Source organism: Malus sylvestris, chromosome 8 (assembly GCF_916048215.2).
Source record: "Malus sylvestris chromosome 8, drMalSylv7.2, whole genome shotgun sequence".
NCBI classification, from domain to species: domain Eukaryota; kingdom Viridiplantae; phylum Streptophyta; class Magnoliopsida; order Rosales; family Rosaceae; genus Malus; species Malus sylvestris.
The window spans coordinates 21,407,358-21,434,565 of record NC_062267.1 but is presented as its reverse complement, the minus strand read 5'-3'; the positions used below and the strand labels follow the sequence as shown (position 1 = coordinate 21,434,565).

Below are 27,208 nucleotides of genomic sequence, written 5' to 3'. Positions count from 1 at the left end.
AAGAACAGCACTTGATAGACCTCATACAAGCTTTAACAAGAATGAGGATCCACAGGCTAAAAATGAATCCAAAGAAATGTGCTTACGGGGTAAGGTCAGGCATCTTTTTGGGATTCATCGTTCATAAAAAGGTGTAGAGATTGACAAGAACAAAGCTCGGGTAATAATGGAATCACCTTCTCCCACCAATAAAGTACAAATGCAAAGGCTGTTGGGAAAAATCAACTTCTTGAGGAGATTCATTGCTAACTTGGCGGGCAAGATTCAACCGTTAACTCCTCTATTAAGATTGAAAGACAAAGAAGTGTTTGAGTGGAGCCCACCACACCAAGAGGCTTTTGACAGAATAAAGGCTTACTTTACCTCTCCACCAGTGCTCATGCCACCTCAAAGGGGGAAGCCTTTAAAGCTTTATATTTCTACCTCTGAAAAGTCAATGGGGAGCTTGCTGGACCAAAACAATGAAGGTGGGAAGGAACAAGCAATATACTACCTCAGTAGAATCCTTATTGAGGTAGAGACAAGATATACACCTGTGGAAATGTAGTGATTGGCTCTATACTTCACTGCTTGCAAGCTAAGGCATTACATGTTACCTTGCCACATCCACTTCATCGCCAAGACAAATGTGATCAAGTACATGCAGTCAAAACCAATGCTAACTGGGAGAGTTGGAAAGTGGATTCTAGCACTATCAGAGTTCAGCTTTCAATATGTGCCTAAAAGAGCGATCAAGGGACAAGCAATTGTAGACTTCTTGGCTGAGCACCAAGAGTCTTAAGAGGAGATTATTAACATCCCAGGAACTCTGGAGGTAGCCAGTATGTGGACCCTACCAAGCAAAGCCTTATCGGGCAGAGAAAAATGGATCCAGCAAGAGATAAAAAGAATAAATAGCCTCTTGATCACTCCTTGGAGACTATATTTTGATGGTTCTTGTACTCAAAATGTTGTTAGAGCTGGGATTGTCATCATTGATCCCAAAGGAACGCACTATTGTTATTCATTCCTCCTGGATTATCAAGAGACTACCAACAATCGGGCAGAGTATGAAGCATTGATAATCGGCCTGGAAATATTAATAGAGTTGGGAGCAACTGAAATTGAGGTGTTTGGTGATTCAGAATTAGTAATCAATCAGTTAAATGGAGAATACAATTACAGACACATCACCATGGCAGATTACTATGTGGCATCTACACAACTATTGAGCTACTGGGGCAATGAAATATAAGTCAGCCATATCCTTAGAGAGTCAAACGCAATTGCCAATGAAATGGCACAATTGGCTTCTGGAGTACAGATCCAAGAAAGAAAGTTTGAAGGGGATATATGATGTGAAAAATAAGTTAACACACAAAATTAAACCCTCTTTTTATCAATTGTAGTAAAGTATGTAAGTAGGGATCGTTCTAGGCCGGGGATTAGGAGGGATTGCTAAATCACTTGGAAACTGACTTGAAAACGTAAAAACAAAGTTTAAAACACTAACTAGACTCAAAGAATGCAAAACTATACTTTAAAACACTAAGCCCCAGTTTGGTAGTGATGTGCTTTAAAAAAAAGCTAGGGTGAAAAAAAGCTAGAGGGATTTGAGGTGTTTGGTAAATTTTCCAAAAGCAGCTTTGTTTTAAAGCTGAGGGTGAAAAGAAGCCTAAAACCGGAAGCTGCTATTTGCAGCTTCCCAAAAACAGCTGCGGCTTCCCAAACCAAAAACACGGGTGAACAGTGTAGGTTTAATGAATTTTTCAATAATACAAAATTGCCCTCCTTCCTTATACAGTCTCTCCTCTCCGCCTCTCTCTCCTTCTCGCCTTCCTCCTTTCTTTCCTTCAGTCTACTCTCCTCTCGCATACTCGAACCAAGAAACCAGATCTCTCTCGTTCTCTCGTTCCAAAACCAGCGTTCTCCCTTGTTCTCTCGTTCTCCAGGTTGGTTTGGTAAGTTTCTCTTGTAAATTTTATTTATTTATTTGTTTGGATTTTTAACTTTGGGGATGGGAGAGGGAAAAAGGGGTGGGAAGAGCAAAGGGATGAGGGTATGGGTGTCGGGAAAAACAATTGTGGATGGAGGGTGGGGAAAAATTAATTGGGGAAGGTGATATGGGTGGGATGCTGAGTTCTTCAACCAGATGTCGGAGATGCTACACCAGCGTCTTCAACATAGGAGCTCGCGAGCGAGGGAAGTGTTGACCCACCATCACCTTGATAACCACACACAAGAAACACTCCCCGCCTGAAAAGTTACCTGCGATAAAACATGTACACTATTATAGGATCTTTGTCACTCACAAAAGAGGGAAAATGTGATAGGTAGAAAATTTTGTTTTGTGGAAAAAAATAATTGGGAAAAAAATAATTGGGGAAAAATTAGGGTTTGTGGAGGAAACAAGAAAAATTGAGAAGGTCTGCTTCTGATTTGGGTTTAGGTAAAGGATAATTTTTTATAAAGCTTTGCTCTGGTTCTAATCTGTGAACTGTGCTTCTGATTTGTCATCCCTTTGTCAGTGTTCGTATCGTATCTCTCTGGAAGGAAGTGGGTTTCTTAGGACATCGCTGAGGCTGTACTCGAACAGGTGGATTATTTTTGTCTTGGTACAAAATTCGGTTTTCATGTTTTTGATAAATCTGTTTTGTGATTGCATTTAAATGGTATTTGGTTTATGTGTTTACGTATTAGTTTGCACTTGAAATGAGTTTTCTTTCAAGCATTTTGTAATTTTCGTGATTATATTCGATTAGTGGTACATATCCTCTCGTGAAACCTAGGGATTAAAGTAGAAGACCAAAACTTGAAAGAATGAAATTAGGGTAGCTGATTTCTGTTAAATTTGAGCATGGAGTGATTGAATGATTCAAAAACAAATTAAGCAGGAGTAAAGAGAGATAAAGAATGAAATAGGTAGAAGTGGTTAGGTGTTTGTTGGTTAGGATTAGATAAAGAATGAAATAGGTAGAAGTGGTTATATGTTCTGGTGTGTTCATCTTCTTTTCTTTTAGGTTTTTTGGTGTTTGTTGGTTTGGCTTTCAGCTCTTACTTGAAACAAGGTTTTTCAGAGATTAGGATTAGATAGACTACTTGTTTCATTTCTCAGTCTTCTTGTCTACTAAAAAAATAATAATAGTCAAGTGAATATTTTTATCTTATTGATCGTGTGAATTTTCATGTATTTTTATGGTTGATCTATGTGTTAATGATTTTTCATGTATTTTTATGGTTCATCGTGTGAATTATTCAAGTAGTCTATATCCAAAAGAAGCTTTATAAAATAACTGCAACAATTCATAAAAACAGCATTGTCAAAACATTGTCGCATACAAGGACCTTCTCCTTTTATAATAACGAGAGTACTTCCAAACTGACCAACCATCAACTATTTAAATTCATTATATTGAATAAATATCACGTAAGGAAACTGATTGTGCTTTAACAAATATCTTCTTTCTTTCAAACTTTTATCGGCACAAATCCACCTATCTTGTAACCGCATACTCTAAGAGAAGTTATGTCTATTTCTTTCAAACCATTTTGGAAATACTAACTGCTAAATGGTTTACCTCGTTGTGCCACAGTACTTCATTTCTGCAAGCTTCATTAATGCAACACTGAAAACACATCAAAAGCATGTATCAGAGATCTCCCTAAGATGGATTATTAAGAACATTAATGAACAGTATAAATCTGTGCAATTTTTATGTGTTAATGTATTTTCATGTATTTTTATGTGTTGGTAAACCTGTGGGGTATCCATATAAATCTGTGCAATTTAATCTTATGATTAATGGTCCAGTTTTTTTCCCAAACTGTGATGTAATATTTTGTAGTTGTATGTGGATCGTTTATTGGTTATTTCTTGGTTATATTACAAATCAGTAGTTGGTATCAATGGCAAAGAATGGGGCATCTTCTTCAAATCCTATTGCTACATGGAATGCCCACAATATATCTATATTTTGTGATATTTGCATCAAGGAGGTTGAGGCCGGACATCGTCCGGGCACTCACTTTGACAAAGATGGATATGCAAATATTAGAGCTAACTTCAAGGCAGAGACAGGGCATGATTATGAAAGAAAGCAACTGAAAAATAAGTGGGATGCACTTAAAAATGAGTGGAAGTTGTGGAAAGAGCTAGTTGGTAAAGAAACTGGCCTAGGGTGGAATTCGAGCAAGGGTACCGTTGATGCCTCTCAGGAGTGGTGGAATAATAAAATTCAGGTTTGTGTATTTATTTTTTAATATGTATTATGATATCATGCAATATGGCTTAACCATATTCTTTCTTATTTGTAGATAAACAAAGAATATGGAAAATTCCGAAAAAAGGGCATTAGTCCTGAGATGGAGGACAAGTTAGATAGGATGTTCTCGAATACAGTTGCTACCGGTGAACATGCCTGGGCACCTTCCTCTGGAGTACTACCACCAGATACAAGAGATGAATCTATAGGACAAGTTGATTCAGATGATTCAGATGAAATTGAGACCATGCAGGATATAAGGCAAGCTAGTAGGAAGGGAAAAAAAAGAGTGGCTAAGCAAGGAGAATTGCAAAACAAGAAAGGGAAAAAAATTGGAGGTGCTGCAAAACTTTGTGGTCAAATTGACCGTCTTGTTGAAGTTTATGAAACTAGGAGTTCTGCAAACTCATTGATGTCCAAACTTCATATAGGAAATAGTATTTCAGAAGTGTTAGCGACTGTTGCACAATTGCCTGGTTGTGAGCCACCTAACGAGTTATGGTTGTTTGCTACATGTTTATTTTGTAGCGCAGAGAAGCGATAGGTGTTTGGCACGATAAAAGATCCTGAAGTCCAGCTAACTTGGTTGAAATATATGTTCAACAAAGAACAATAGGGAGGTAAAAGCCTAAAACTATGAATTAGGACTATATGTGTGGTTGTACTTTGCATTAAGATTATGTATTGAATGTTACTACATGTTTATTGAATGTTGGATTATATGTTGAATGTTGAATTATGATTTCTTGTTAAACGTTGGATTATGACTTGTTCTTGAATGTCGGAGTATGACTTCTTAGTGATTGTTGGATTATGACTTGTGGAATGTTGAATTATGTGTTAGGTTACAGGTGTATATTCAATATGAATACCTCTGATGATGATGTTCAGGATTTGGAGGATGGTGTAATTATATGCACTGTAGCGAGAGCTGTTGAAACATATTATTTAAAATATGTCCACAAAACTCCGTGTATGAATTCTTCCCAAACAGGTAATATTTGGTTGATGGAAGTACTACAAGGAAATCATGTGCGATGCTATAGAATGTTTAGGATGAACAAAGATGTGTTTTATAGATTATCCAATGACTTGCAAACTAATTATGGGTTGAAAGGTTCAAGGAAAATGAATGCAATTGAAATATTAGGAATGTTCTTACATATGTTGGGACATGGTGTGAAAAATAGATTAGCTCAAGAGAGATTTCAACATTCTGGTGAGACTGTTAGTAGATATTTTGGTGTTGTGTTAGATATCGTATGTAAGATGGCAATAGATATTTTCAAACCGATGGATTCTGAGTTTCGTGGCATTCCCCAAGAAATAAGGAGAGATACAAGATACATGCCTTATTTTAAGGTAAATTTTGACTCGTCTTCTAACTTATTTGTAAACTATAAGTGTTTGCAAACTATAAGTGTAGGTTGACGATTTTCTTCTATGTTATTATTTTTAGGATTGTATTGGTGCCATAGATGGAGTACATGTTGAGGCTTCAATACCACCTCCGGATCAAGTTCCATACATTGGTAGGAAAGGAATACTGACACAAAATGTTATGGCTGCATGTAATTTTGACATGCAATTCACATTTGCTTGTGCCGGATGGGAAGGCACTGCACATGATACAAGGGTTTTTTTATGCGTGCTACGGAATCCAAATTTAAACTTTCCAAAGCCTCCAAATGGTAATCTTCATACTTATTTATAACAATTTACATGCTTGCTTTGTATAATTATTACAATACAAAACAAAATTTTCAATTTTCAGGAAAATATTACTTGGTAGATGCGGGGTACCCACAAATGAGAGGTTATTTGGGACCATATAAAGGTGAAAGATATCATCTCCCGGATTTTCGTAGGGGTCCCAAACCAACGGGTCATAAAGAGGTATTCAACCACATGCATTCTTCTCTAAGGAGCATCATTGAACAAACTTTTGGGGTATGGAAGAAAAGATGGGCAATTTTAAGGGATATGCCTAATTACCCGTTCAATAAGCAAGTGAAGATTGTCATTGCTACAATGGCTCTTCATAACTACATACGGAGGTATTCTGAAAGTGATCGTCATTTTGATGACCCCAGGGACTATTGTGAAGAGAGCGATAGTAGTGATGATGATGATGAAGAATACCAAAATTATCAAGTTGAAGGATCCCATGAGATAGAAGCATTAAGAAATAGAATAGCAGCAAGTTTGATGAATGCATCTAATTAGACTACTTTCAAGTACATTAACAATATTGTACTAATGAATCCTAGCTATTCAGTCTAAAATATTTCAATTGAAGTACTTTGTCATACTAATTAATATTTAAGATAAAGTTTATAAATATTTCTTTTTTTAAAAATAAAGTATATTTAATAATTCACTTTTATTTGTTAAGAAAATTAAATTAATAGCGCATATAGTATTATACCCTTTTTGGTCATTTCACACAGTCACAGCTGTTTTACATAAAAGTTTACCAAACACCTTTTTTTCCAAAAGCACTTTTACAAAAATGTTTACCAAACACTCTGCTGGCTTTATTTCACAGCACAGCCGCTTATTCTCACAACAGCTTTTTTTCAAACCACAGCAATACCAAACCAGCCCTAAAACAAACCAAAAGACTCAAAACAGCCCCTAAACACTCAAAACTACCTTAAACACACAATCTGGGCAGTTTTTGGACTCTAACACAAACTTGGACGAATTTTGGTTTTCTAATGAACTAAAACACTTAAAAACATAATCTAAGACAAGTTCTAATTAATATGACTCAAAGAAATAAGATGGGGTTGATTTTGGACGAAAATAATTAAATTAAGACAAGAACAAAGTAAACAAATTCTTAGACAAATTTAAGTGAATCAAAACAGATTGTAAAATGAATTTGAATGAAACTTATGGATGGAAGGCTAGCTAGGAGGTTTTTCTCCACACATGTCACACTTGCATACAAAACGATTTCCAGTTGCTTTTCGATAAGCTATGAATACTCAACGCCCCAAATTAACCGTGAATTGCACTAATTAACCCTCAGTTTTTCCACAAGTTATTGGTTTGGATGATTGCATACGACAACCCAAAACATTCCCTACAAGTTCCCTACATGAATTGCATAATAGAGATACAAGCAAGAATCATTAAGTTCTATGAAAAACATAAGCATTGACGAGGCACTCGTTACTATGATTTGCATGAAACTTATGCCAAGAATTTACTTAACGTGATTGTGACTAGCAACCTTCACTACTTGTGAATATAAGTTCATAATGATTAGGTGAAACTCCCTTATATTCTAGCGTTAAATTCATGCATGAAAATTAAGCGTGCACTCTCAACCAACATACACAAATCATTTTTTATACGATCGGATAAGTAAATTGAATTCACAACTTATGAATCACAACTGGATGTAATCAAATCATATTGCAAGTATGAACATGGTTTCGAATCACCCCCTAACTAAGAGGGGTTTAGTTCCTCATACTCACAAAGCAAAGATACATAAAATTAGACATTAAAATCAAAGGAAAGAAAACACCTAAAATGCTCCAACTTGGGTAGCAAGTGCATCCAAGAATTCTCCTTTGCTTGCTTGCGGCAGATTGCTTTGTGGACGGATTTTTGGGTAGTTTTATGATGTAGAATGGATGGGGAATGGTATGGAAAGGTTTAGGGTAAGTGTGGAGGAGTGTTTGAGGGTGGTGGAGAACTAGGCAAAGAGGGTGGAAGAAGGTGGAGTGGCTGTTTTGTTTTCTAGGCACTAGAATGGTGTTTTTGGGGTGTTTTGCTACCTAGGGTGAGTATGGACGAATTTCTGTGATGAATGGTGAATATGAGAGTGTGAACCCTTTGCCAAGGGGTGTAAACATGTATATATAGGCCCCAAAAACCTTAGAGAATCGGGTTAGGCTAGGGAGAATGCATGGCAAAGAGTGTATGTGGTGTGCAATGGTCCAAGGGTGAAAATGAAGTGATGATGCAAAGTGTGAAGGGTAAAATGGAGTGGTCTTGTAGCTAGGGAGCATGAATGATTGTGTACATTGCATAGAGATGGAAAGGGAGGTGAAAATGTGTCAATAAATGGGTCAAAGTTGCAGCAACATGTGGTACACAAGGCATGGGATTCCAAATGTGACTGATGGAGCATCAATTGGTGCATGTTATGGTTATGAAAGTTGTATAAAAATTTTTGGGTGAAGGGAACAAGAGGTATCAAGCAATTAAGTGTAATAATTAAATGAATTGAAGCATGAAATCAGAAATTATGTAGGGGACAAGAGTGATCAAGCATGGCATGGGAATCCAAAGGGAATTCTATGTTGTTTTGCATGGCAATGAAGGCAAGTTGGGGTGACAAATTTTTGGGCTGAGTTCTTCATCTTTTGGACCATAATTCTTCACATTCTTGGCCTCTTTAGTTCTCAAATTCGTCCATCCACTTTGGCCCAAATATGTGACATACATTCCAAGTTCCATTTTGCTCCAAAATGCTCCAAAATGCATCTTCTTGCCTACTTTGTCCATAAAATCTGAAAACACACGAAAATGACTTTAAACATTAAAATAACTAAGGAAACACGACATAAATGCACAAGAACAAGCCAACTAAGTCGCATAAATATGCTCCTATCAATATAGAAGTGCAGCAAAGATATCTCCCTTTTATCTTTGAAATGGGATTTAACTTAAATGTGATGACTGAAGAAATGGAGATAGAAAATTGGAGGACACCTATTGTTCAGTATTTGAAATATCCATCCTTCCCCACAAGTAAGAAGAATAAACGACAAGCAACTAAGTATATTTTGTGCGGTAAAGCTATGTTAAGAAAGACTCCATATGGACTTTTGCTAAAGTGCTTAGGCCAAGAAGAATCAATGAGGGTAATAGCCGACGTACATGAAGGAATCTGTGGGGCACATCAGGCTGGAACTAAGATGAGATGGTTGGTTAGAAGATATGGCTATTTCTGGCCTGAGATGGAGAAAGACTGCAAAGCTTATGCCAAAGACATGGACCTCTACAACATGTGCCCTCAATACCTTTGAACCCCATGGTCAAGATTTGGCCTTTCAGAGGATGGGCAATGGACTTTATCGAGCAAATTTATCCAGCTTCTAGTAAATGACACACATTCATAATTGTGGCAACAGATTACTTCACCAAGTGGGTGGAAGCTTCAACTGTGAAGACCATTACTTCAACTGCAGTCAAGAAGTTCATTGAAACCAAAATCATACATAGATTTAGGGTGCCCGAGACAATTGTCACAGACCGCGGGCCATCTTTTATTTCAAGAGAAGTTGAGGAATTTGCAAGTAAGTTCAAGATAAAAATGATCCAATCTAGTCCTTACTACCCTCAGTCAAATGGTCAAGCAGAAGCCAACAATAAGGTCTTGGTGAACATTATCAAAAGAATGGTGGCAGATAGTCTAGAGAAGTGGCATGAGAAGTTGGGAGACACTTTGTGGGCTTACAGAACCTCAAGAGGGCAGGAACTGGAACTACTCCTTATGCCTTAACTTTCGGGCAAGATGTTGTACTCCATATGGAGATTAATGTGAGTTCTGTTAGGATTCAAAATCAGTTTAGGTTACACAATGAAGAATATATTCAGGCTATGTGTCAAGGAATTGAAGCTCTATATATAGCTTGAATTGAAGCCCTAGATAAAATTCAAGATGGGAAGAGAGATGTTGCCCGAGCATACAACAAGAAGGTAAAATTAAAGACCTTCAAGGAATGAGGGTTAGTATGGAAATCAATTCTACCTTTGGGAGCTTAAATAAAAGGCTTTGGGAAGTGGAGCTAGACTTGAGAGGGTCCTTTCATTGTTAATCAAGTACTAGACAAAAGAGGATATTACTTGGCTGATTTAGAAGAAAGCTTGCAGAGGCATCCAATCAATGCTAAGTTTTTAAAGAAATACCACATAACCTTGTGGGATGTTAGGGATTGCTACATTGAAGAAGTGTAAATATTGTGAGAGATCTAAAGTCAGTGTATATATTCATCACAACTGATTTTCAATGAGGAAATGCAAGCTAAAGAGGATTAAAGAACTCATTTTCATTTCATTAAATGTTAAAGTTACATAAGAAACAGCTCATTAGTTTTACATCCTTGGCTAAGGTAGCTATCCTAGATTGGCTAAATGTGCTTCAGCATCTTCAACTTCAACATTTATTTTCTTGACCTCTTCAATCTTTTGGTAAAGACTGGTTGGTTTACTCATCCAACCTCTCAATGTGAAAAGACACCTTTGTAATCTTTGCCTTCATAACAGCGCATTCCTCCACAAGTCGTACCAAAGTCTGTGACATTGGTCCTAAAACCAACAAGGTCATGGTAGTTGATCCCGAAGCATACATATGTGATGATGAAGTGATCAAGAAGGCAAAAGCTATAGAGAAGTCTGGGCTTGTAGATATCAGTGCAAGGGAGGATAGCTTCATGTAAACAAGTGGGATCTACTAGTGCGATTAAAGCTGCTTGGTTACTTCTCAATGCCATAGAAGTCCATACAGAACCAAGAAGTGCAATCCTCCATCCTCGAAGAAAAAAGAAGTATGCAGGCCTGCCCGATGGTGATGAAGGCCATTGAGCAAGCGGCACATGGTGGAAATCCCCTCACTAGTCTCACAAGAAGATTGAATTTGAGCAACTTTAGGTGCCATTGAGGATTTTGAGAAGAATATAGGAAGAAAAGTTGGGATTGATAAAGTAAGGAGGATTTTCTGGAAATTATGAAGGTTATGAGAATACTGAGAGTTCTGGAAATTGGAAGGCTTGAAACTGCTAAGGTATTCAGCCAAAAGGGGTTTAAGTGAGGATTATATAGTGAGTAGTTAATTAACGATAGAATTCATGGGTTCGTGGGTTAGTGCAAAGGTTTTGTTAACCAACGGTTGCTTTAAATGATGCGAGTCCCGAGTGAAGGCATGCGGCGACTATTTAATCATTATTATCATATTGGGTTGCAGACTTAACAAATGATTAAAGGGGGCACTATTTGGGTTAATATTTAAACATTAAGCTGCAAATGTGAGAAAGTCCAGAGATGCTAATTAGAAGAAAACTTGCCCGAAGCCCAGCACCAGGTCCAGAGACAATTTGGCACATTCCCATTAATGCATAGACCATATGCCTATGATTTAAATGACAAGTGATGGAGACTAACTCACAATCAGCCAAAAAGCACTTTTCAGTGGCAATACAAGTAAAAAGTTGATGACTCACTATGCTTCAGATGCTTTCGGGCAAGAATAAAGTCACAACAGTCAGGCTAATTGGCCTATAAAAGGAGGAAGAGGCCCCAGAGACAAGGACACTCAACCAATCAAACAAACAAATATACAAACTCTGCTCTCAAGCCAAATTTGCATAAAAAAGCTGTAATTAGCCTATATCTCATATATTTTTAGGGACTAGCTATCTTTCTCTCTAGTTTAAAGCTCTGCTATCTCCCTTAGCGGCGTAGTATGGATTCCCTTGTGTAAACCTGTTTACCATCCATCCATTTTTAGCATACAAACCCCTGTAATCACAAAGAGAAGTGACTGCAAGAAGTTCAACCTTTACAGACAAGGTGAAATCTTGCCCGATCTATTACGTAATGCATTCCCCAATATGTATGCAAGTCATGTCCACCTATTATCCTACTTTAAGAGTCCCATTTGCATCTGGATCTGGTTAGTTTAATGGATAGGCTATCATTAAAATCAATCAAGAACCAAGCAGAAGTTAAATGGCTTAAAGGGGATCCGAACTCCCTTCATACGAACATATAAGACTATGAACTGAAAGTCCTTGGTCACAAGGCAAGAAAAAGAACTTAATGTGGACTTAACGCATCCACGACAATCTTTTGATAACAAGAAGTCCGAGTAACTTGGGGCGCAAGTAATCGACTAAACACACTCTTGTTCTACATCTGCTATATTGAGATAGCAATGGCATGCCTAGCACTCAGTTAGTTTTGATTGCGAGCCTCAAGGCCTACACCTAAGGCCCCACAAAGGCACCTTTCAGAACTAACTATGTCCTCTTCTTGGAGCACGCCAGCAAGCAAAAGCCCGACTACACATCCAAAGTGTCAATCCCTTAGAGAGCTGTACTGGGGTGCCGAGAAGCCCTCTTCAGAGAAATCTTCGCACGAACAAGTTTATTGCTAATAGTGAATTTATAAGAGCATGAAGTTATGTTGAATGCACTACATTACGTTCATATAAAAGCAGCAGTGCTTTTATTTTTGTGTAAAAGAAATTGATGGTTTTTTTTTTTTTTTTTTTATCATTTAGTTACACCTTGGTAACATAGGTTCATACTTTGGAGGTCAAATACAATAAATGACTTGTTGAATTATTAACTAAATAAAAAAAGAGTGGTAGATTGTTCTATTTGTCATCATGCTCTTTGTAGGATGACCAATTTAGGTTGGCCTCATCTGTAACAACCTGTCTCTAATTTTACGATTTTAAAAGAGTGAATTGACGAAAATGCTCCTTGAGGCGAGATGATTGACTTTCGTTGACTGTCATCTCATGACGCGTATGAGTTACTATTTTACCGCATTCTCGAAGTATTCGATAGTACAAACATGTAGGCGTAAGCGGAATCGACTTCGGAGTTACGATGGAGATTTTACAGAACTACGAATTCGAGAAATAATTTTGTAAAAATTTCTATTTTATGTTTTATATATTTTTATGATTATTATATTAATATATTATTATTTTAATGTTTTCTGCTAAGATATTTTAAATTAGTTTATTTTATGAATTTATTTTGACTGTGGGGCCCACACAGCAAAAACTCTCCACTCTCCTTATGCATGTGGCAATTTCTCCCCCATATTTGGGAACACTCTCGAACTCTTCCCGTGTCTCTCTCACTCGATATCTCAATTCTCTCACCTCTCTCCCCCTCTAAAAACTCTCTAGACTCTCTCTCTTTCTCGACGAACCCAAGACTTCTACACCCATCACTAAATCTGGCAAACTCAACTCCCCCAAACACCCTACCATTTCTCCTCTATAAACAAACCGCCACCCTCGAACCAGGACGCTGAGCCCTGACCTCCATGTTTTCTGGTGAGAACCTCGAGAATTTTCATGTGGGTAAGCTTGAAAACCCTCAAAATCTTTGTAGATCGTGTTTAAGAGTACGATTAGGATGTTTTTGAGATGTTTTAGTGTTGTTTGGACGTAGAAATGCCCCAAAAGTAACAAACCCAGTTTTCCGACTGAGATCTGGTGGCTTTCGAGCCGTTTTCTGGCCAACTCCGGCCACGAACGAGGAAACCAAAATATATTCCGATCCCTTGTTCTCTGAGTTTCGATTTGATATATTGGAATGCTAGGTTTAGTGAAGTTTTTGGTTGGTCAGAGCTGGGATTTATCCTGGTCATCTCTTTTGTAGATTTCGGCTGTTGTAGTGGCAACCGGCCGGAGAAGAAGAAGGAAAAAAAAGAGGGAAGCCTAGCTCCGGATCCGAACCTGGGATCCAGCTCGTCCTGGTTCTAAAATGTATATGAAATGTTCTAGAATATTCCTGGAATATTCTCTGGAATGTTCCTTGAATATTCTCTAAAATATTCCCTGGAATATTCTAGAGAATATTCCTTGTGTTAACTTTTATGAAATTTTCTCGGAAACCCTCCTAAGCTAATTTCGACGTCCCAAGTTCATTTTTGACGTCCATTTAGGGAAATGCTGAAGTTTTAACATAGTTGACCATCGGGGCGTCTCGGTAGACTTTTTAGGATTCACTGTTGACTTTTTACAAAATTTGCCCGGGACCACTCTTAGAGTATTTCGACGGTCTATTCTAAATCCTTACTTCGTTTTCTCAAATCTGATCGTTTAAGTTGAGTTTTACTAATGGGTCCCAATATTATGCTTAGGTGCGATTACTATTGGAGACTCTGACTTTCTTTGCTCGAAAGGATGTGACATTGCAAGTACCTGTGAGTGGGTCTTTTCTTTTATACAGTACCATTCTTAGAATATTTCGACGGTCTGATTCTAAATCCTTACTCCGTTTTCTCAAATTTGATCGTTTAAGTTGAGTTTTACTAATGGGTCCCAATATTATGCTTATGTGCGATTACTATTGAAGACTTCGACTTTCTTAGCTCGAAAGGATGTGACATGGCAAGTACCTGTGAGTAGGTCTTTTCTTTTATATAGTATGTGTGTGTGTGTGTGTGTGTGTGTGTGTGTGTGTATAGCTCGAAATGATGTGACATCGCAAGTACTTGTGAGTGGGTCTTTTCTTTTATATAGTATGTGTGTGTGTGTCTATATATATATAGGATACTCTGACTTTCTTAGCTCGAAAGGATATGACATCACAAGTACCTGTGAGTGAGTCTTTTCTTTTATATAGTGTATGTATGTATGTATATTAGTTTCCGTTTATATATTTGATAAAGAATTTTTTATGTTACACCTAGATTAGGGTAACATATATAAAAATTAACGTATTGATGGAATTCATGCAATTATACTACGTCTTACGAGATACGCAGGTATGCATATTAGTATGGATGCTTTAATAGTATTTATGGTTATGAGTAGTATTTCATTGACTAGGGTTATTGAATTATCGAATTATCGATTTACCATTTATTTGCATTATCTGATCATCGTGTGCTACACTGGTGTTAGTACTTGCCCGGGCAGGGCCAATCTTTCACGTGTATGTTCACATGGCATCGTACGCTCACTTTGGATCCATTATAGGTGCCAGTCCTGTCCTACATTGCTATAGGCAATTAGGACTTGTATGTGATGCGCATAGCGCCAGTGTTCACGTGATTGTAGTACTAGAACGTAAGTCAGTATTACATCCAGTCTTGTTCATGTCAGAATATCTCTACATGAACTCGTGTGTCAATATATGTCGATGAGCACTCGGTTTGATATGTTTATTTATGCGAGAATATGTGATTATGGACATCATGTGTTTATTTACAAAAGTTTGTGACGTATTGCATTCTTGAGATACTGATGGCTCTGTAAGTACTTTCATACTATACTTAGTATGTATATTTTGGAAATTATACTTGTTTTACGACGAGGGGTTATTATGTTTTTGAAAAAGTTTTTACAAACCTTTATTTTTAGGTCAACTCACCCTTGTTTTTCACCCCTCCAGGTATTAGTGGCAGAGCTTTCGTCTTGACGAGACGAGGAGTTTTTGCAAAATGTTGTTGTGAGAATACTACCAACAGTATAATTCCTCTTTTACCTTTACTGTACTTTACTTATGTTATGACATCACGTGTGAAATGGATTCATTCCCGCTCACATGCGCACTCTTACATTTAGGCACTTTAGGTTTAAATTTACTCACATTTTCCACATCACTACACGTTATGGCTTCGTCACCTTTTTGGTGTCGGCCATCACAGCTCGATTCGAAGTCCAAGTGGACACTCCGAGTCGGAATGTGTCATCATCTACCACTAGAGGGATTAATTTTCATTGGGTCATACTTGAAAGAGCTAGATTATAAATGGGTTAGTTTTTTTTTTCTTTTTTTTTTCCATTTATAACACAACAATGATTTTGTCTTTTGAGTAGGTAGGAGCATAATGTGGCCTCCGTAAAAAAAAAAATAAGTATTTTGCTAAAACGATTTAATTAATAAGAAATAAAGCAACCTTCAAAATCACCAAATTTATATTAAGTTTTTTTCTAAAAAGATTTAATTAATAAGAATACACCAATCATTTAGTACTACGGTTTTATAGTATTCATCTTCACTTATAATTAAGAGGTTTAAAGTTTGTTTATAAAAAAAAAAGTTTGAATCTCAAAAATTTTTATGTTCAAAATTGGTTTATGCTTCCACTTGCTTAGGGTAAATAATAAGAATGCACAAAACAATGCAAACTCTTGAAAGTCACCAAATTTTATACCACCTACCTCCAATACTACCAATTCCACACCACCTCCATTTCTGGTGGGTTTTATTATTATTATTATTATTATTATTATTATTATTTTATAGAACACGTGCTTATTTATGCATTGTTGCACACCAAATACATGCATCCAGATGTCACCTAACTCCTCCCTCTGCATTCAAATGTTTCAATATTGAATGTTTCCAAATTTTACCACGTGGAAAATCAACGAGGAAGGAAAAGGGAGGGAGGGGTACTGATAATTGGAATGGTGTGTGATGAGAATATTCTGTCATATGAGTCCCTAACATGCTTCTCTTAAACGTGTTGGTTTATAAATGATTATAGTTTGTTAGACCACTTTAGAGTAAAGCTTGAAGCTTCTGAACGTGATCCTCAACAACGGCTCTAATTCACGACACAAAAATTCACACCTACTTCATGCCCTTAATTCTCAGGTCCACACCTACCCCACTCTCTGGTCATATCCTTTCGCTTTTTGGCTCTAATCCAGTTTCGGATAGAAGAACTTCGCCTAATTTAGGTGACTTGACATAAAACTATGCACTTGTGTTAGGTTTAGTTGGCTTTTGTAGTATGATATTTCTTTCATCCAAATTTGAATTTTCCTTGCAACAAATTATTATAGTTTAGAATAGAATATCGTTTTGTAAAAGAAATTCTTAAAAACTATTTTAGACAAGGTCATAACTTTATTCTCCTTTTCAGTGGAGGTGACTCATAGGCCTTCATTGATACTTCCAATAGGACCATTACCACCCTCTAGTATTTGAGCACCTTGGTGTTTACATTCAGAAGCTTACTTGTAGATTTTAAGACACCTTGTTTCGTCATATTTGAGCACCCTTGGTTCGGCCTGTTGTTGAGCCTTTTAGAAAAGGCTTTTCCTTGCACAATTTGAGAGCTAGATTTGATAATTTCATCACCTTCACGATAAAATCAGCATATTGGTGATTCTACTTGACAATGTTCTTTTTTGTTTTCATATAACGGTATAATTATACTAAGGTTTTGATGACAAGAACGAAATTTTTTCATTCAAGTTCGGAAACTGTACAAAAGAGAAGAAAGACCCCGTAACCTCAATCCAACTTTCAAAATGAACTCAAATAACACAAAAATCGTGTTTATATACACACACACACGTACCATATGCAACGATTGGGTTGACACTCAAATTTTGAGTTTTAAAACCCCCCCCCCCCCCCCCCAAAAAAAAGGCGTCTTCCAATCATTGGGCCAAACTATGGATAAATGTTAAAACTTGTTTTTGGGTCAAATTCCACCCCCTCCACAACCCACACAAAAATGAGCCGAAGATGGTGGTGGCCCCCGGTCCTGCTTGTGAACATCCACCTACAAAGTGCCTAGCTGCAGCCCAGCGACGCTCCAGAAGCCTTTCCTGCGACAAGTCAGCAACTCCTTCGTCCCAACGCTGACGCCCTCGTTGGCCACTACCACTAGCCTAACAGCTTTTTTTGTGATCCAACGATTGGAAATGATGGGCATTTGGTTGATCCAAAGGTCCAAATTCAATTTTTTTTTAAATTATTTATAATTACATTAAATCAAACGGTTGAAATCGAATATGAGAAAATTTAACAATAAAAAAGTATCCATCTGCCCAAAATTAAATTCAACAACTAACACAATTAAAAGAAATTATTTAATCAAAATCCACCCAAAAGCTCTATAAATACCTATATATTTGCTCAAACCGCCACACAAAACACTTTCCTCATACAATTCTTCCATTTTTTTCTACCCACTTCCAAAAGTATTTCTTCATGTATACAACTTTTTCAAGATGGCAAAAGATCATATTAGAATGAGGACCCTAACAACATGGCATTGGCTTTTGATGTAATGAGGAAGGACCCCAACAAATACACTTCAAATATGAAGAGATTATTCCTTGACAAGCAAGCAAAAAATTATAAGAAGGAATGTCACAAGGAATATCTTTGAGGATGGTGATCCATCTAATGTCAAATACACAAGTCCACCACGAAATCCACCACAAAGTCAAGAACCAAGTCAACCAAATGGTGAGGAATATTATTAGTATTAGTAATTGTTGTAATTTTTATCTAGTATTTTAATTATTGTTCATTAATCTTTATTTAGTGTTTTAATTATCGTTTGTATTAGTAATTGTTGTAAGATTGAAGCATATTATGTAGAACTATTTCAAGTTTCAAATTTTTAATCTTCGTCTTTATAAAAAAAAAAAAAAGTAATTGTTGTTCCATGACTTTCTGATACATCATTTATACCTCCATTCCTAGTCTTTTTGTGATATTTTTGAGTTAAACTAGTTATACTTTACCCTATTTTGTGTTCGTGTGCAGTTCATCATATTTTAGAGTCAATTTTGGGCAAATGAGGCAAAATGGTGTTGAAATTGGAGAATTGAATACATATGTTGATGTAAAGAGAGAATTAAAAGTGGACAATTGAAGATGGAGTTGAGTTGAGTCCAATTAATCATTAAAGTTGAATCTGGCCCTTTAGAAGACTAATAGCAGAAGAGAAAAAACGTCTGAAATAAATGTTCAATTACTGGGATGTCTTAGCATTCTGTAACAGCCTTTTTTTACCTTAAAAAGCTAGGCTTTCAATTCTGGACAAATTTCACAACTCTAGCCAATATTTTTCTCTCTTTTCATCCACACTCAAAACTCTAGCCATTCCATACATTTCTACCATCATCGAAGATTCATCCAAATAGGCTGTTCTTTGAGAAGTTGAACATCATAATTGCTTCAAGGGTTTCATCTCTTTGATATGTATAATCCTTTTGAATTGCCTGTCAGTCTGAGGATGGAAAACGGTGTTGTAAAGTAGGCGAGTACCTATGGTTTGCTAGAAAGCCCTCCAAAACTTGGAAGTGAATCAAGCATCCCGATCCAAGACTATGGTAACAAGTACTTCTAACAATATGGTCGATGAATAATTGAGCTAATTTGGAAATTGAGAATTTCTCTCGCATCGGAATGAGTGTGCCGATTTCGTGAGACAATCCACAATCACCCAAATACCATCATGTTTAGGGTTCTCAGTAACTTGTAAAGAAAATCCATTGTGATCTTTTTCCACTTCCATATAGGAATCGGAAGAGGATGAGATAAACCAGCAGGCTTCTGTAGTTCTGCTTTGACTTGCTGAAAAATTAAACACTTCTTCACATATTCACCAATATTCCTCTTCATACCCAACCAGTATCAGAAAGGCTTGATAGTATGACACATCTTGGAAAAAACCAAGATGCATAGCATAAGTTGAAATATAAGCCTCGTCTAGAATTTCCTTCATCAGCTCTTCATTCTGAGGAACAAAGAGTCAGTTTCTCGAAACAAGCATACCATCTCTCCGAAATTTAAGATCTTGTCGTGCGTCGTTCGCTACTTTTTCTATTAATTTTTTACACAACAGATCCGTTTGCTGAGCCGAGTGAACTCAATCAACAAGTATTAGTTGAACTTGGAAATGAGCCACCAGATCTCCATCAACACCCAATTCCAATCAAACGTCGGTTTTCCTTAACTCAAAGAAATTTAGAGTATGCACTTCCATAGGAGGAGATATCTGACCATACGACTTCCAACTAACGCATCAACTACTACATTCGCATGACCAAGATGGTAATCGATCATACATTTGTAGTCACTAATAATCTCCATTCACCTTTGTTGCCTGAGATTTTGTTATTTCTGGTCAAAAAGATACCTCAACCTCTTATGGTCCATAAAGATACGACATGTATCATTGTAGAGATAGTGTCGCCACAACTTCAATGCAAAGACTACAGCTGCCAATTCCAAGTCATAGGTAGGATAGTTCTGTTCATGACGTTTAAGTTGTCGAGAAGCATAAGCTATCAGTTTCCCATGTTGCATCAAAACACAACCTAAACCTTGGTGTGATGCATCAATATAAACTTCATATTCTCCGTTCTCATCGGGAAGTACCTGTACTGGAGTGTGAGTGAGGCGATATTTAAGTTCTTGAAAGCTATGCTCACAGTCCTCGTTCCACTCAAAAGTTACCCCCTTTCAGGTTGATTTAGTAAGTGGGCGACAATTGAGGAGAAATGTTGGACATACTCTTGTTCACTCTTGGAATACACCAAAATATCGTTGATGATGACTATCACGAATTTATCTAAATAAGGTTGGAAAATCTTGTTCATTAGGTCCATGAAAGTTGCATGTGCATTTGTCAAACCAAAAGGCATGACAAGGAATTCATAATGATCGTACCGGGTACGAAATGTAGGCTTAAGGACATCCTTAGCTTGAATCTTCAACTGATGATACCCAATCTTAAATCAATCTTGGAAGATACCTTCGTCCTTTTGAGTTGATCAAACAAATTGTCTATCCTCAGTAGAGGATACCGATTCTTAATAGTCACCTTGTTCAATTGACGATAGTCAATGCATAAACCATGCTGCCATCCTTCTTGCTAACAACCAGAACCAGAGCACCTCAAGGCGAGATACTCGGTTGAATAAAACCGTTTTCGACAAGTTCTTGCAGTTGAATTTTCAATTCCTTTAAATCGGCGGGTGCCATACGATATAGAGTAAGGGAAATAGGATTGGTATCTGGTAGAAGATCAATAGTGAATTCAGCCTCCCGATTTGGGGGCAATCCAGGTAAATCCTTCGGAAATAATAAACAATGGGCTAAAATAATTTGACAAAAATTGAGGGTATTTTTGGCATTTTTCCTTATTTAACGGAGATTTTTCACTGAGTGACAAAAATGATTGACGGTGGACAAACTCATGGATCACTTCTATCGATTTCAAATCTCAGAGACCAAAGTAAGGAGTTATGTCAATTTTAAAGACCATTTTAGCTAAAGCCTTGAGATTATCCCAACAAAGTCTACCACTTGGGTCTTCAAAAATGACAAGTCAAAGTCGATAATTATTGCAATACTAATAAAAACAATTCTCCGAATTTGTTAATTATGGTATAATTAGGTCTGGTTCGATGAGAAACTGGGAAGCACATCATGCATATTAGTTTCTTTTTAAAGTAGACCATAAATATAGTCTACTGAAAGTGCACCACTATGAGTTTTGATTGAAAGCAGAACCAAAACAACATGTTTAAGTGAAAGTGCACCACTAACAGTCTACCAATATGAGTTTTGTACTTTATGCTCATCTTTACTTTGACCAATTTTGCTTCGTTGGATTCACATTTTCCCTAGCCAACTTTGCTTCTAGAATTAATTTGTCACGCTTCAAATACATGAAATTTGTGGAGCCAAAAATAATCAAGAAAATTATGGAGGTGACTCGTGGACTTTTACGTTAAAAGGACACAATTATCCTCGAGACACACCGGGATTCCCACACGCATGCAACGAACAATAACGGCTCAATCAAGGCAGAGTCAAAGGTGATCAAAATGGTATTTATTCAAATCTCTCTCATCACTCCTCATCAAATCCTTATTCAAAAGGTAACTCCTAAAACTTTGTATTTAATTTGGGATTAATTACCATGCTAATTGCAAGATATTATTTCACATAATATCTTGCAATTATTTTCCAATTACACCATATATGGCCGGCCACTATTCTCCAAATAGGGCCAACCACAACCCTATAAATAACCCTATTATCCCACTAAAAAGCTAAGTCATTTACTACCCACAAACTCCAAAAATACATTCTTTTCAGAATTCTAACTTTAGCATCGGAGATTCTTCGGCCAAAGCCACCACCCCCCACCCCCCAAAAAAAAAATCATCATGGGTATGTGAGGCTTTTGGCCTTAATCTTAGGTGTTATTATTTTGCAGATGCATTTTCGTCAAAGGAGAAGATGGGGGGAATTTGTATCCACAAATTGGTTCAATCATAGAGAGCTTGATTCACACGTTCTAAGAAGACTCTTGCATTCAAAGTTTCTCATTTCTCGTTCATATGTAAATTTTCATACGTTCTTATTCCTAAAATTTTTTTAATTCCTTGAATAGACATAGGAGAAAAATACAATGGCGGGAAATTTGGAAACCACGACAAATGGAAATTCAAAGATCTGAATCAAATGATGGAGATTGCGATGTAGCCCCACCATGACGATCCACGAGGCTCAACATGACGACAAAATGAGTAACTTCGCCACCACATAGTACCATTACCACGGTAACCACGGCAACCACTGTGGCAGCAGGGAGTGGGACAGCTCAATGGCAGCAAGCCCACGAAGCAATAGCAGTTGCCACTTTGCAACAACGAGCCCAGGCCCGTGCCACAAGGCAGCCTAGATCTAGTAGGCCCATGATGCTGCTATAGCAGCTAAGGCCCAAAGCACGGCTCAAGTACCTGCAGTTGCGGCAAATAGGGCAGCCCAACACTCACGGCCCAAGGCCAGCGCAAGCCCAATGCACCTCGGCCCAAGGCCAAGCAGGCCAGACTGCACCATGCCCATATGCCCGCACGTGGCTCAGCCAACTTGCTCCCATGGTCCATTTAGTGATCCCAACCGGTTCAACTGTCCCGACTTCAGATTTCTGGACTAACGATTGAACTAGGGGCATTTTCTTCCTTTTTTTTTGTAGATTTGACATATCCCAACTCAAATCTCGCGCCCGAAGTCCATTACACTTATACCGGAAGCTCTGTTGCCCCAACAGAGGCAAATTCGGAAGAAGTTGAGATGCCCTCGACCGCAGGATTTCCAGCGCAATGAAGCTACTAACGAAACACTCCGACGAGATATGACCAACATAAGCAGGTCACTTTTCATTGACAAGTTCTAGCAGACGGAACCATCCCACATACACAGCATATACAATGATTACTTTTGTTCCGACAAATGCAGCAACTTAGCCTAATCGCGAGTCGGGGGCAGACAGGTACCAGAAGGCAAGAACTAGGGGCAGGTCTTGTTTTCATCACAATTTCGCGCTCAAAGTTGTGCTTACATGCTCCACAACTCCCGCCCCCTTGATCTGTCACCATGGCTCCCAACCATGCCGATCTTGCACCATGGCTCCCAGTCGTGCCATCTTGCGGCTCCTATCTGCACTGACCAAGCCCACAACACTTCAAACTTCAAAGCATCCAACGATGGAGCAGAATACGAGGCTTTGCTAGCAGCCCCTGCTAGCGAAAGATTTAGCGGTGAAGAAGTTTGCAATCCATTCAAATTCTCAGCTGACCACCAACCAAGCCTTAAAAGAATATACAATGGTCCAAAAGCAACACTGTACGCTTTTGACTTACACCCTTACGCGAGCTCTACAAGCAGTTCGAAGTCTTAAGCAGATTGCCAAACAATACCTCATAAGCTGAGGATTATTTTAATTGTTTAGAAGTCCAGCTTTCCTCAATTGCGCTTCCGACAACGACTTCCATGCTCTCCAGTGCAAGAAGGTAAACCAATCCGTTGATACCCATCTGGCTAAGCTATCTAGTGCGAGAGGGTAAAGTAATTACTCTTCAGTGCGATAGGGTAAACCAATTCCCTGACACCTATCTAGGGTATGCTCTCCAGTGCGAGACGTAAACTAATTCTCCGACACCCATCTGGGTAAGCTCTTCAACGCGAGAAGGTAAACTAATTGCTCTCCAGTACGCTAGGGTAAACCAATTCCTCGACACCCATATGGGTATGCTCTCCAGTGTGAGAGGGTAAATCAATTCCCCGACACCTATATGGGCCTGCTCTCCAGTGCGAAAGGGTAAACTAATTCCCTGACACACATCTGGGTAAGCTCTCCAGTGCGAGAGGATAAACCAATTCCCCGACATCCATCTGGGTAAGCTCTCCAGTGTGAGAAGATAAACCAATTCCCCGACACCCATATGGGTATGCTCTCCAATGCGAAAGGGTAAATTAATTCCCCGACACCCATCTGGGTAAGCTCTCCAGTGCGAGAGGATAAACCAATTCCCCAACACCAATCTGGGTAAGCTCTCTAATACGAAATGGTAAACTAATTCCCCGAAACCCATCTGGGTAAGCGCTATAATGTGAAAGGATAAACTAATTCTCCAACACCCATCTGGGTAAGCTCTCCAATGCGAAAGGATAAACCAATTCTCTGACACCTATTTGGGTCTACTCTTCAACGTAAGGGAGCAAACTGCCCATGAATTTCCACACAACTACTCATTTTGATGTGATTAGTTAACTACTTTCATATTCCACAAATCTTTATCATGTTGTGATGAAGGCCACATAGCTCAAATGATCGTATACTCGAATACCAGTAAAGCAGCAAATGGTCAAGGACATTTTGCTTTATGAAATGATTGAGTTACGAAGCTTTGAAAATTGCCCAAACTTCCGACCAAGAGCTCCGGGACACTTAACGAAGTTTTTAACAGAATGACCAAAATGATGGATGGTAAACAATCTCAGGAACCACTTTTATCAATTTGGAATCTCAAAGACCAAAGTGATGAGTTATGCAAATCTCAAGGGCCATTTTGACGATTTACCCTCTTCTGAATTGCTGAATTGGATGAAAGTATAAATTGATGAATTTCAGTAGAGGCATTGGAGAAGTTGATATTTGAGCTATAAATTTCACTTCCCTTTACCAGAAATTTGTAGTGCGAAGATTTGCTTCATGAATTTACCTAGCTTAGGAGATTAACTGATATTTACTTAATTTTAATCGCTATACTTCAATTATACGTACAGTGCAAGACACAGAGAAATTTGCAAAACTTGTAAATTTTTCTAAGAAATTTCTATGCAATGTATGAAAATCATTGAGAAAATCAGTTTTAATCAATTATTAATATTATTATATAACAAAAGAAACCCTATTTTCAAGTCCAGAAGAGACCATGAAACATAATCTAAAGAGTCTATTGGCAAATAAAATCAAGAAATCACCAGGTGTTGAGATAACAAGCCATCAAATAATAGCAAACATTACCAGCGTGAACCAAGCAAGGTTTTAAAACTAGACACATACTAGGAAACTCAAGCCGACATCTACTTGTCGAGCTCCTGCAATTCCTTGAGAATCTGGGTGCAGCCAGACAAGGCTTCGGTCCTCATGAAACCCATAGCATTGGCAAACCGGTTGTACGAAGCAATACCATTGTTGGCGGTGAGGATGACACGCGCACGCTCGCGCCCTGGGGAAACTGTCGCACAGTCCTTCTGAGGGCTGCTAACAAGGACTGCATCACAGAATTGGTCCAAATGGTCCTCTGCGACTGGGATCTTATAGCAACCTGCTGAGTCGGTTGTCCCTTCTTTGGTGTACAGGAGTGCCATGCTAGTCTTGTCTCTGCATTCCAGTCTAACCTTGGCACCTATAATGAACATCACCAGATAAACTTGTTAAACAACATCTTCAATCGAAACAGTTTCCACTATTTCCTTCCAAATTGCTAGTTTAAAGAACCAACAATACTGAGTATACACATAACCAAACCCAATATGACACTAGACCAGTAATCTAAACTCGTTGTCAATTCGTCAAAACCTATTCCAAACATGAGCATAAGATTCAATAACTGTCAAGTCACCAAAGTTCTCCTAAACTTGTCACAAACCAACGTCACGAACGACATAAATTGGTGTTAGAAAAAAATGAGCAAAGAGTCGATGTACATATGAACAACAAAACATAAACAGATAATGTTTAACATTCTCGAAACAAATTCATCGGTTCAAAATATGTCAAAACATGATCATAAACTAGAATCAACAACCACTCAGCAAACAAAACTCATCCTAATTATTTATCTGCAAAAGGAGGTCACGAATGATCACGAATGGCATAAAAGTTTCGAAATGTATGCATTCAAAGTTGACCTAGATTTGAGCAAACAATACCCTGCAGATAGGATGTCCTTAAGACTTCTCAGAACAAATTTCTGGGTCCCAATTTTCAATGAAAATTGCAAGCTTGCTTTCTCTACATATGATGATAAATTCAATGTCTCCATGTATTAATTTAACCTCAATTATTCTTTATCAGGCACTAAAAGTACACACAACAAAATAATACACATACCACTTAGTCATACGATCTAGTGGTATTCTTCTTCACTTGTAAGTGACAGGTCTAGGTTTGATTATCGTCAAAAGTAAATTTAAACCACATTATCACCGGTCAATTGTAAGGCTAAACCCATCACCATCCTTGTAATGTATATAATATCGTTTGGTAAAAAAAAAACAAAATAATAAATATAAAAACCCTAAAAGCATCATCATTTGACTATACAGTCCACCCAATTCAAACTTCAAACCCAGTCAGATCTGAAAAATTAAAAAAACCAAATATTGCAACTAAATTTACAAACAATAGAGGCAACATTTCCAGATCTAGCAAATCAGATCCAAATTCCACATCTACAAAAATTACCCAAAATCCCTAAACAAAATTAGAGTTAAACATAAAAGTTAAGAGTTAAATATTTGTTACCAGCAATGTAGGTGATGGCTTTGGTCTCGTACCCAGCGCGGCAAGTGTCGCAGTATACCTTTCCCTCCACCGTGAACGGGGTCCTCATGGGACGCGTGGCGGCGGCCAGAGCCGGAAGCATGCACAGAGCAATTAGCAGAAACAATTTCGCCATTGAAGCCGTTTTCTGTCTTTTCACTTCGTTTTGGCAGAGAGATTTGAGAGAGATAACAAGATTGCGGAAATGAAATGCAGAGGAGTGAGAGATATGAAGAGAGAGAGAGAGAGTGTGTGTGTGATGATGCTGGTGGGGAAAAAGCCTCAGTAATAATCGGAAAAATTGATTGCCCATACCGCGTAACGGGGCTTCTGCCTACATGCTTAGGGCGGCGCACCGTTTTGGGAAGCGAATTAAAGGATGCCACGTGGTGAGATGTGGGTTTTCGGTCATTTCGATTGGGGAAGTTTGGGGGATTTGTGGAGGTTGCAAGGGGGATATGGTGAGAACGGGTGCAGGAAAGAACAGGGCTTGTGATTGAGTGCAGCTGGCGATGAATAAAGAACAAAAGATAAAAAAACAAAGAGAAAGATAGTAAGATACAGCGGTTGGAATCGGTGTTATTCGG

At 38.0% G+C, this 27,208-nt stretch overlaps 2 protein-coding genes across 2 annotated transcripts; one reads left to right on the top strand and one right to left on the bottom strand.

Moving 5' to 3' along the window:
- The first annotated feature begins 3,885 nt into the window (after nucleotides 1-3,885).
- LOC126631437 (L10-interacting MYB domain-containing protein-like) lies at nucleotides 3,886-4,785 on the top strand. The gene is made up of 2 exons (XM_050301565.1): nucleotides 3,886-4,218; nucleotides 4,294-4,785. The coding sequence occupies exons 1-2, from the start codon at nucleotides 3,886-3,888 to the stop codon at nucleotides 4,783-4,785; spliced, it is 825 nt and encodes a 274-aa protein (XP_050157522.1).
- Nucleotides 4,786-25,042: 20,257 nt separating this feature from the next.
- LOC126633291 (protein DOWNSTREAM OF FLC-like) lies at nucleotides 25,043-26,900 on the bottom strand. The gene is made up of 2 exons (XM_050303868.1): nucleotides 26,604-26,900; nucleotides 25,043-25,482 (listed from the first exon to the last, which is right to left on the bottom strand). The coding sequence occupies exons 1-2, from the start codon at nucleotides 26,755-26,757 to the stop codon at nucleotides 25,157-25,159; spliced, it is 480 nt and encodes a 159-aa protein (XP_050159825.1). The 5' UTR covers nucleotides 26,758-26,900; the 3' UTR covers nucleotides 25,043-25,156.
- Nucleotides 26,901-27,208: the final 308 nt, after the last annotated feature.

Excerpts from the sequence above, each read along its gene's own strand:
- LOC126631437 (XM_050301565.1), top strand. The coding sequence starts at position 3,886 with ATGGCAAAGAATGGGGCATCTTCTTCAAATCCTATTGCTACATGGAAT. Across the intron at positions 4,219-4,293 it reads GGTGGAATAATAAAATTCAG|ATAAACAAAGAATATGGAAA; the intron begins GTTTGTGTATTT and ends TCTTATTTGTAG.
- LOC126633291 (XM_050303868.1), bottom strand. The coding sequence starts at position 26,757 with ATGGCGAAATTGTTTCTGCTAATTGCTCTGTGCATGCTTCCGGCTCTG. Across the intron at positions 25,483-26,603 it reads AGCCATCACCTACATTGCTG|GTGCCAAGGTTAGACTGGAA; the intron begins GTAACAAATATT and ends TGTTCATTATAG.